This window comes from Sminthopsis crassicaudata, chromosome 3 (assembly GCF_048593235.1).
Source record: "Sminthopsis crassicaudata isolate SCR6 chromosome 3, ASM4859323v1, whole genome shotgun sequence".
Classification (NCBI taxonomy): Eukaryota; Metazoa; Chordata; class Mammalia; order Dasyuromorphia; family Dasyuridae; genus Sminthopsis; species Sminthopsis crassicaudata.
In genome coordinates this window covers 636,739,123-636,749,503 of record NC_133619.1, presented here as the reverse complement: position 1 = coordinate 636,749,503, position 10,381 = coordinate 636,739,123, and the positions used below count along the sequence as shown (strand labels likewise).

Below are 10,381 nucleotides of genomic sequence, written 5' to 3'. Positions count from 1 at the left end.
AATAATTCTTAAATTAAGATGCTTTACTTGATTTATTTTCTAGGACAGTTGCCTATGGGGTTTATGTTTTCTTCTATTTTGGGGGGGGGGGTTGACTTTCTTGTATTGTTTCCAGATGTCTTGGAATCATTAGCTTCCACTTGACTAATTGTAATTTTTAAGAAGTCATTTTCTTAAATAATGTTATATAACTTACCATTTGGCTAATTCTGATTTTTAAGGAATTATTTTCTCCAATATTTTTATGCCTCTTTTATAAAGCTGTCAATTCTCTTTTCATAATCTATTTGCATTTCTCTCATTGCTTTCCCAAATTTTCCTCTTCCACTCATATATTTTAAATTAAAAGAAGGGGGGGGGGGTTAAGTGACTTGTCTGGGCCAAACAGCTAGTAAATATTTAGTGTCTGAGGCTGGATTTGAACTCAGGTCCCCCTGACTCCAGACCAGTGCTCTATCCACTGCACCACCTAGCTACTCCCTTATTTAAGTCTTTAATCATTTTTTTGCTCTTTAAAAAAAAAAATATCTCATTCTTTAGGGATTCTTGTGTCAAATCTGCATTTTTCTTTGAGGTTTTGTAGATTTTTTAAATCATTGTCTTCTGAATTTGTGACGATCTTCCCCATCACTAAGATAGCTTTTTATGGTCATGTTCTTTTTGTTATTGTTTGCTTGGGTTTCTAGCCCATTTCTTGACCATGGACTTTGTTACGTTTGGGCTCTGGTCATTTGGGGGAGTTACAAGGCTATCTGGTCTGGTCATTTGATGTATTTTCTGCAGCTTTCACAGCTAGGCCTAGAATGGCGGGGGAAGGGCCGTGGAGCTTTGAGCTTTTAGTGTGCTCCGGGGCTGGTTCTGTTCACTCCCACCTGGTCCTTGTTGGGGTAGGGCCCCATGTTCCCACCCTCTTCGCCCTGGAATTTCTCCCAGTTCACTCTTTTTCATGACCCTGAAATTGAGTAATGAGCAGTCGAGTTCTATGCTCAGTGATTCCCCCTAGACGTCGGTAGAGGCATCCCCCAGAATCTCTTTCTCAGCAGGAGTTCCGTTTCCTTACTGTCCAATACGTTGCAGCCCCCATTACTGACTGGAGGCCCACAGCTTCCCGGGCTGCTCCTGGGTCGTCTCCCCCACGGTATCTTCCAACCGCTCTCCTCCTAAGCGATTCCCTGCGTGGGAAAGCGGGTTATTCTGACTTCTCGGTTATTTGCCTAAAATTCTATTTGAAGCAGCCCCCCCCCCCCCATTTTTGGACAATCCATGTTTTTAAATTATTGAAGTTTATTACTTTTAAAACATCCGCATGGATAATTTTTCAACATTAACCCTTGCAAAACTTTGTGTTCCCATTCTTCCCCCGCCGCCTCATTAGACAAGTAATGCAGTGTCTGTTAAACCTGGTAAACACATAGGCCTAGTTACGGTTATCCGGAAGCAGTTCTGGGGAGAGAATGTTTTCCCTTCTTGCCTCCTGTTTCAGGCTTGCCTTCTGGGACTGAAGATCCCCTTCTTTTCTGCAGTAAGGGGCTCCAGCTCAGCAGTGATCTAAGCGTGCCCGGTCTGATAAAAGCTACTACCGACACCAGACTTCGGGAGTACTGAGCCGCCGCCCCACTCTGGGAAGCCCCCATAAAACACCGACAGGCGCTCTCCTTTCACCCTAAGCTTGGCGGGAACCTCACTTAATGCCCAAACCAGACCGTAGACGCGCACCAGGGACCCCCAGTCTCGGCTGCGCTCCATGGCCGAGGCTCTCCCCCGGGGACGCTGGAGCACCCCCAGGTTTGCGTTCAGGCAGGACTGCCGGCAGAGGGCTGCAGGCCTTCGGGCTCCCGAGCTTCCGGGTGAGACCCTTGTCCCGCAGGGCTGGGGTGAGACCGGTTTGGGGGGGCTAAGAAGGGAGGCTGACGGTTTGTCCCTAACGAGATTGATGGTTAATAAATATTATAATTAAATATCTAATAATGTTCACACAGGGGAGTGTGCAGATCCATTGCGGGGATGAGCACGGGGGGGGGGGGGGGGGGGGGGTGAGGGCCTCCGTGAGGGAGGATCCTTTCTCTCCTCTCTCTAGTTCCGGACGGGGTCTCCAGGCCGCTCCGGACACTGCGGGGCCCCTCCCACCCGGGCTCGGCCAGCCCCGGCCCCTCGGCTTCCCTCCCGCCAGGCTTGGCCGGGCCCCCCGAGTCCGGGAGTCTGGGGACGGAGCCTTTGTCCGAGACAAGCGGGGTCACGGGAGCAAATCCGCGTTTCAGGGTGCCCCTTGCCCCCGATTGTCCGCGGGCGGGCCGCCCGAGGCCGGGGAAGCGGGTTTAGTTGTTGGCGCGGGGCGCCGGCGGCCCCTTCATTAATTGTCTCTCGGGGGCTCAGTACACGTCGATTTCCCGGACGCGGCTCCTCCCGCCTTTTCCGCGGCGCTCGTTCGAGTAGTGAGGGAGGAGGTTGACTCTGCGGGAACGGCCCGTGGTGGGCGCTCGGGGACCCCGGCCCGGCCCCGTGAGGTGTTTGTGGGTCGTTCGTAGATTCGTGACACGGACACGGCGGCGGTGTAGACCCGCACGGCGTGCGGTGTAGCCGGGTGGGGGGTCTCGGGGGCCAGCTGAAGGGGTTGTGTGGAAAGCCCAACGCGGGGTATCAGCCCCTTGGGGCCGGGCCCTCCTGGTTCCAAACAGAACCTCCTCGGTCCCGTGGGGGCCCTCCCCCCGGGGGCTGCCGCTGCTTTAACCCGGGAGGGGGAGGGGCGGGAGATCCCCCCGAAAATGCGGAACGCCCCTGGGCCCTGGGCGGGCTCCTCCCCCTCCCGGGTCTGGAAGCAGGAACTGTCGGGGGGGGGGGGGGGGGGGGGAGGGGGGGCGGCGGAAGCTCTGGGACAAGAACTGCACGAAGTTGGGTTTGCAGCTTTATTCCCGGCTCTGCTGGGAGGCCCGGGCTCAGGTGGGGGGCGGGCCGTTGACATAGCTGAGGACCAGGTGCAGGGGCCCGGGCAGCCGCGGAGGGGGGCAGTGAGGCCCCCTGGGGGGCGGCAGGAGGCACGCCACCCCGAGGAGGAGCAGCAGCAGCGCGAAGAGGAGGGGGCGGCGGGAGCGTGGGGGCTGGGCGCCCCCGGCCGGCCCCTCCCCCTCCTTGTGGATCTGGACGGTCACATCCCGGGGGCTGGGCTGCTTCCTGTCCGGGGGGGCCACAGCCCGGGGGCCGCCCCACGGCCGGAGGGGCCACGCCTGCGGCGAGAAACACCGAGCTGGGCGCGGGAGACGTCGGGGGCTCGGATCCCTGCGCGCCGCCCCTGCCCCCGCAGCCCGGGGGCCTCCTTGGCGGAACCCCCCCCTGCAGTGTCCCAGGCGGCCCGAGGGGGAGACCCAGGAGGCATCGGGGCAGCCCCCCCTTCCCCCTCCTCTCCAGTCGGGGTCTCCGTCTCTCTGTCTCTCACTTTCTCTGTCTCTGACCCTCTTTGTGTCTCTGTCTCTCACCTTCTCTGTCTCTGTCTCTGACCCTGTATCTCTCATCTGTCTCTCTGACCCTCTTTGTGTCTCTGTCTCTCACTTTCTCTGTCTCTGACCCTCTTTGTGTCTCTGTCTCTCACTTTCTCTGTCTCTGACCCTCTTTGTGTCTCTGTCTCTCACCTTCTCTGTCTCTGTCTCTCACCTTCTCTGTCTCTGTCTCTGACCCTGTATCTCTCATCTGTCTCTCTGACCCTCTTTGTGTCTCTGTCTCTCACTTTCTCTGTCTCTGACCCTCTTTGTGTCTCTGTCTCTCACCTTCTCTGTCTCTGTCTCTCACCTTCTCTGTCTCTGTCTCTGACCCTGTATCTCTCATCTGTCTCTCTGACCCTCTTTGTGTCTCTGTCTCTCACCTCTCTGTCTCTGTCTCTGTCTCTGGGTCTCTTTCCCCTCTTCTTTCTCCCTCACCCCCCCCCCAGTGGAAGAGCCGGGGCAAGGCAGGGAGCCAAATATCCCGAGAAGAGACGGGGGTGGGGGGGAGCCCCTCGGACAGACGGACAGCCCGCCCCCTGCCCCAGCCCAGGCCCAGCTCTGACTCACCCCCAGCGGCTCCACGTGTCCGCACACTTCACAGGGGGACCCTGGCGTCCAGACTCTCCTGCTCCTGAAGGCACCCAGCCCCCCCACATCCCCCGTGGGGTCCCATTCCAGCTCAGCTCCGGGACCTTCCAGTGGGAGACCAGCCCTCTCTCCCCCAACCCCTGGGCCCAGACCCCCTGGGCCGGCCCCGGGCCCCTCTGAGTCAGTGTCAGAATCTGAATCCTGGATCCAGGCAGGGTCCTCAAACACCTGGAAGCAGAGGTCAGGGGTAAGAGGTCAAGGGTCGGAAGGGCTGGTTATAGGCAGGAGTCACTGGGGAGGGGGTCCGAGAAGGGCCAGGGGTCCCAAGGGTGGCCTTTGCCAGGGCTGGGATCAGAGGGGCAGGGACGGCAGCGGACTGAGGAAGCGGTCACCAGAGGGGGTGTCCATACCAGGCTGTAGGCGATCAGCCGGCCGCGACGCCGCCCGGGGTGCCGGACACCCTGGCAGTGGGCAGCTGGGGCGGGCCTGCCCTCCTCAAGGGTGGCCGCGCTCCGGGGCTCCCTCCTCCGCATCAGACCCTCCCCTGGCCCGGGCTCCGCGCTGGCTGATCATTAACCAGGAAGGCCTAGGGGGAACCGGGACACTGGGGACCAGGCCCGAGAGCGCCCTGTGGGCGGCCCCTCCAGGAGCCCCCAGCCCCCTTCTTCCCTGCCTGTGGCTACCATGCCCTCAAAAACCCGGCTGCTCAGGCCCTCTTCCCCAAAGCTCTGGGTCCCGGCCCTGCCCCACACCCACCGCCGGCCTCTCGTCCCCTGCGGAAGTGGGGGCTCGGTGCCAGTCACAGCCGGGGGTCAGCACCCGTCTTCCCCCAGCCCCCTTCTCCCCTACACCTCCGGGGAGCCGCGTCTCCTCCCTGCCCCTGTACCTGCAGCGGCGAGTCAGGCCGGCCCGCAGCCGCTCCCGGCAGGGGCCAAGGTCCAGGCATCTGCGCAGGGAGCAGGAAGGTTCAGGGCGGCGAGGAGGGGCCTGGCAGGGAGGGACAAGCGAGAGGGGGCAGTAAGGGGGAACCGGCGGGAGTCCGGGCGCCAGTACCTGGGGACCGCCTGCGGGGCGCCCGCACATTTCTTGCTGGCCCCCCACCTCCGTCTCTGGGGACCCAAGCTTCCCATTGACTTCCCAGCTTCCTGCCCTCCAAGAAGAGGCCGGGCCCTGCTCACCCAGGACTGGGGGCGTCTCCTCAGGGAGGCCCGAGCCGGTCCCTTCCCCTCCCCCAACCGGGGCGGAGGCAGCACCCAGGAAACTTGACGCCCAGCTCAGGTGACACTTGGGTAACTGTAACCCCTTCATTCCTGATGCCTGGGCTTCCCTCTGGCCCCTGGGGATCCAGATGTTCTTGAAGGGACCCAAACCCCTGGCCCCCCAGCCTCTGCCTCCTCCCTCACTGACCGGGTGTGTGCCCCCCCCCCAGCCTCTGCCTCCTCCCTCACTGACCAGGTGTGTGCCCCCCCCCCCAGCATCCTCCCTTAATGACCAGGTGTCTGCTTCCCCCCTCCTGGCAACCTCTCTTAATGACCAGGTGTGTGCCCCCCCCCCCCCCCGGCCTCTGCCTCCTCCCTCACTGACCGGGTGTGTGCCCCCCCAGCATCCTCCCTTAATGACCAGGTATCCCCCCTCCAACCTCTGCCTCCTCCCTCACTGACCAGGTGTGTGCCCCCCCCAGCATCCTCCCTCACTGACCAGGGATCCCCCCCAGCCTCTGCCTCCTCCCTCACTGACCAGGTGTGTGCCCCCCCCAGCATCCTTCCTCAGTGACCAGGGATCCCCCCCAACCTCTGCCTCCTCCCTCACTGACCAGGTGTGTGCCGTTTCCCCCCCCCCCCAGCATCCTTCCTCAGTGACCAGGGATCCCCCCCAACCTCTGCCTCCTCCCTCAGTGACCAGGTGTGTGCCCCCCCAGCATCCTTCCTCAGTGACCAGGGATCTATCTTCCCCCCACACCACTGGTCCCTTGCCCCAGTCCCCCTCCCCCCCTTCTCCAGGACATCTGCCCTTGCTCCCAGGCATCCCAGCCCCAACAAATCTAGAAGCCCGAGGTAACTGTAGTTTATTCCGGAACCAGGATGAGAACTTGGCAGGCGGGACCATCCCCCCAGAGAAGGGACGGAGCTGCTTTCCCCGGGACGGAGCCGAGGCGGGCGCAGCAGTTGAGTGATTGATTGGCTTATGGGCGCTGGGAGATCCCTGGGTTTACTTGGGAGATTTCTTGCTCAGCAAGAGGCCGGCCCGCAGCACTCGGGGGACCCTGCGGATGGTCAGCGAGACGCGCGTGCCCCGGGGGAGCAGGGCCCCCGGCCGGGCGGAGGGACAGGCCGAGGCGTTGGCCACGGGGGTGTCGGACAGCGAGTCCACCAAGATTGGGCGGATGCCGTGCAGCAGGTGGGTGTAAGCTTCCCCTCGGAGGACCAGGAGGCTTCTCGGCTCCAGCAGCAGGGAGAACTTGGGGTGCAGCTGGGGCTGGGAGGAGAAAGGACCGGGCTGAGGATGGGAGGCCGCCCGCCTGGCCCGGGCCAGGGCGCCCCTCCCTGCAGCGGCCCCTCACCTGCTCCTCTCGTGGGTCCTTCTCCAGCTCGGGTCCGCGGGGCGGGTACAGATCCAGGACGGTGTGGGAGCCCAGGCTGATGGTGCTGACCGTGGGGTAGTACAGAGGGCCGTCCTCGTGGGGCTGGGGGAGGGGCAGAGCCGGATTGGGGAACCCCCGTGGGGGTATTTACAGGAATCCCATCGGCCTCCGGGAGCACTGGGGGGTGCGTCTGTCCCACAGGATGCCCTCAGCCCCCCCCAAGCTCCATGCCCCTAGCCAGCCTACTGATGGGATCACTTGGTGACCTGGGCATCTTCCTGGCCAGCCCCTCCCCTGCGGGTCACCCCCCAACCCCCAGTCAGGTGGAGATTTCACCAGCTTTCACATTCCTGGATCTCCCTCCCCCCCCCAAGCCCTCGCCAACACTAGTGAATCCCAGAATTCTGAATGCCCAAAGGCCCCTCTGGCCAGAGCAGAGGGTCTTCCTGCCCCCTGCCCAGTCTTTAGCTGCCCTTCACAGGGTGGCACAGGGGGCAGTCACAAGAGCTGATTCACACTGCCTCTGTGATCCTGAACAGCTCCGTCAATGTGCCTCAGTTTCCCCATCTGCACCTCCCTCCCTGGGCAGTTGTGAAGATCAAAGGCGTGTGAAGTTCTTGGCGAGAGGCCTCCATCCCGAGGAGGTGGTTTTCCACTGGTGCCCAGGGCTTTCTGCCTGGCTCAAGCAGCTCCCTGACATCCCCACCACTGACCTCTGACCCTGGTGATCTCCCTCCCCCCTCCCTCCCCCACCAAAGGCCCTCCTGCCCATGACTCCTCCCGGAGCCTCCCTGTGAGCCCCCGGTGTGCAGACGCTCCCCGGAGGTGTCTGGGGAGCCCCTGGAGGATGCCCAATGGATCCGTGTCTGTGTGCAGTGGCGGGTGTGAGGTCACACACTTCCCATGATGCCCCCTCGGGGGTACAGGGGCAGGTGTGAGTCCCCACTCAGAGTCAGGGGCTCAGACTCACCATGATGCCCTCTCCTGGCCGGTACTCATTCACCAGCACGTGATTGGCTGGGGAGCCCCCGAACAAGCCGAGAGCAGAGACGGCGTCCACCCAGCGCTGCAGCCAGCGAGGCAGCTGCTCAGGCACCATGCCCTTCGGGTGGGGGAGCCCACCTGGGGAGGACCAAGGTAGAGGCACAAGAAGGAAGTGACGTCACTCCCAGAGAGCCTCGGGACCATCCCAGCAGGCCTCAGGCCGGGCCCAGCTCTCTTGGAGGGCCGAGGTCTCGAGCCAGGGATGCCCACCCTCTCCCTCCAGACCCGGCCGTGGGGTGCGTTCATGGTGGAGGGTCAGGGAAGCACTCACCCCAGTTCTGTAATTTCCGCCCAGAAAGCTGTGTCCATTTGGGCTTTGGAGCCTCATACACCTAACGGGGTGATCAGAGTGTGACCCTAGGACACTGGACTGACCCTGGGGACTGACCCCGGCCTGACCCGCTCCAGTACCAGAGTCACAAGGAAACCTATGAACTGTGCCTGCCCGCGGGGAGCATATTCGGGCACAGCCGATGTGTTGGGGGGAGGTGGGAAAGGCTCCCGGGCTGGGGGGGCTGGGCGGCCTGGGCAGGGGCTCGCAGTGGGCGGTGGGAGGCGGTGGTCACCTGTCGGAGCAGCTGGGCCTCTTCTGGCTCAGAGATGAAGTCTGGAACATAGTAGATGATGGGTGGGACCTGGAGGGGAGGGGGACAGGTCAGGCTGACCTCTGAACCCTAACAAGCCCCCCTCCCAGGTCCATCTCTCACCTGCTCTATCCTGAACGGCTCCAGGGAAGGGATCACAGCATCCAAGTCGCCCATTGCTGCTGGGGGAAAGCAAGAAGATGGAGGTCACCATTGCCCCTGCCCCATTCCCTTCTGGTCTCCCTCCTGGACTTCCAGACCCTGCCCCTCCCCCGTCATCCAAAGCTTCACCAACCCACTCTCCACAGTCCCCAGTTCTCCATCCCAGGGCAAACCCCCCCACACACTCAGCACCCCTCCTCCAACTGGTCTGGACCAACTCATTCTCTTCCATCTAGGACCAATTCCTCCTACAACTTCCCTTCCCTCCCAACCATCCTGGACCAACCCACGCCCCTCCCCCACCCCCCCCTCCCCCTCATTACAGACTAAGCCATTCTTTTTCCCCGCCCATCCCCAGACCTTTCCCCGCCCCGAACCAAACCATTCCCTGCTTCCCGCCCCCCCCAAACTATTCCCTATTTGTCCCGCCCACAAACCTTTGCCCCGCCCATTCTGGATCAAACCATTTTTCGTCACCACTCCCATCCCGGACCAAACCATTCCCGCTCATCCCTAAACCAAACCTTTCTTGTCTGCCACCCCCATCCCAGACCAAACCATTCGTCCACATACACCCCTCATTCCACTAAATTCATTCCCAAATCTTGGACTAACCCATTTCCCTCCCTCCTTCTATAGGGCGAGTTCATTTACTGATCCCCAAACTAGTCTTTTCCCTGATTTTCCCTGCACTTTCTGCCCCTCGTGAATCTCACCTTAGCCGGCCAGCGGCCCGGCCTGGTTCGGCCCTCAAACTCTATTCTATTTCCCCCCCTCGCGTTGCTTTATGGTCTCGACCACGGCCTTCATGACTTCCGGACTCTGAGACGGTCACCTGTTCTTTCCAATGGACGGTTCGCGGCTACAGTCTTTACCCAATCATCTGCCTAGACACTTAAGGGGGCCCGCCCCCTCACCGTCTTTTCTACGGTTCCGCCCAAAGAAAGGGTGTTCCAGGGAATCTGACCAATGAGAAACATAAAAGGCGTGATTCCTCTTAGAATTGTCCAATCCTAGAGTTTCCAAACCCTCCCTCCTACTCTTCAGTCTGTCAGAAGAATACAGAGGCGGGCTTTGTTGAGATCTTGGCCAATCTCCGTGCTTGTCCTACTCAGCTTACCCTTACCATCCCTCTCTTCACGTGTCGAAGCCTCCAGCCCAAGGACCAATGAGAAAGCAGAACATCATCTTACGTACCGTCACGGGGCCGTAACGGTGGGTAACCGAACGCCTAGTATACAAATGCAAAAAGCTAAGCCCCTCTGTAGATGCATCTGTAAAATGGGCGTGGTGGTACCCGTATTACCTTATTGTAAAAATAAAATGAAAATGGTAGGGTAAAACAGCCAGATGGTGATTCTTCACCCACCTCATTCTCATCTTTCTTATTTGTCCGAGTTCCAATAGAAACGCTCCAGGAACGAATACCCCCGATTTTGTGGTTATTCTTTCTCAGTTTTATTTTTTATAGATTGTAAGGAACTTGGATAAGGTGACTTCGCTTTTGCCATGGGAACCCCTCTTTAAGGCACACTGAAGGCAATTAGCGATTGGTCAATAAACATTAAGCTCCCATTATGGGCCAGGGTACCCTACAAATATTTAATTTGATTAAAAAAAATGCTGGGAGGTATGTACTGTTATTCCCATTTTACAGAGAAGGAAACTGAGGCAGAAGCTGACTTCCCTGAGTCACAATTAATGAAAGACTGAGACTATTTAGAATTTAGGTCATCCTGACGCCAGGCCCAGTGCTGGATCCACTGCGCCCCTGGCAGCCCTCCGTGGCCAGGTTATGAAGGCTTTTGGATATCTAATAGTTTTGTTTTGTTTTTTAATTAAAGCCTTTTATTTACAAATCATATGCATGGGTGATTTTTGTTCCAAATTTTCCCCTCCTCCCCCCCACCCCCTCCCCTAGCTGGCAGGTAGTCCAGTACATCCAACAG

General features: G+C 59.7%; 2 protein-coding genes across 11 annotated transcripts; both read right to left on the bottom strand.

Moving 5' to 3' along the window:
• Positions 1 to 2,889: 2,889 nt before the first annotated feature.
• Positions 2,890 to 5,439, bottom strand: SYNE4 (spectrin repeat containing nuclear envelope family member 4). Of its 5 annotated transcripts, none has more exons than XM_074306687.1 (5): positions 5,240 to 5,439; positions 4,948 to 5,048; positions 4,472 to 4,665; positions 4,041 to 4,289; positions 2,890 to 3,221 (listed from the first exon to the last, which is right to left on the bottom strand). In XM_074306687.1, exons 3-5 carry the CDS (start codon positions 4,592 to 4,594, stop codon positions 2,934 to 2,936), a joined length of 660 nt encoding a protein of 219 aa, XP_074162788.1. In that variant the 5' UTR covers positions 4,595 to 4,665; positions 4,948 to 5,048; positions 5,240 to 5,439; the 3' UTR covers positions 2,890 to 2,933. The 5 variants fall into 5 exon arrangements, with proteins under 5 accessions (XP_074162788.1, XP_074162787.1, XP_074162786.1 ...); XM_074306686.1 differs by having other exon boundaries at positions 4,472 to 4,647; positions 5,240 to 5,438; XM_074306685.1 differs by having other exon boundaries at positions 4,948 to 5,439.
• A 670-nt stretch (positions 5,440 to 6,109) lies between these two features.
• Positions 6,110 to 9,583, bottom strand: ALKBH6 (alkB homolog 6). Of its 6 annotated transcripts, none has more exons than XM_074306679.1 (7): positions 9,149 to 9,583; positions 8,394 to 8,449; positions 8,253 to 8,321; positions 7,958 to 8,018; positions 7,613 to 7,764; positions 6,622 to 6,744; positions 6,110 to 6,536 (listed from the first exon to the last, which is right to left on the bottom strand). In XM_074306679.1, the coding sequence occupies exons 2-7, from the start codon at positions 8,445 to 8,447 to the stop codon at positions 6,270 to 6,272; spliced, it is 726 nt and encodes a 241-aa protein (XP_074162780.1). In that variant the 5' UTR covers positions 8,448 to 8,449; positions 9,149 to 9,583; the 3' UTR covers positions 6,110 to 6,269. The 6 variants fall into 6 exon arrangements, with proteins under 6 accessions (XP_074162780.1, XP_074162781.1, XP_074162779.1 ...); XM_074306680.1 differs by having other exon boundaries at positions 8,394 to 8,452; positions 9,149 to 9,582; XM_074306678.1 differs by lacking the exon at positions 9,149 to 9,583 and adding an exon at positions 8,616 to 8,667.
• Between the last annotated feature and the right edge of the window lie 798 nt (positions 9,584 to 10,381).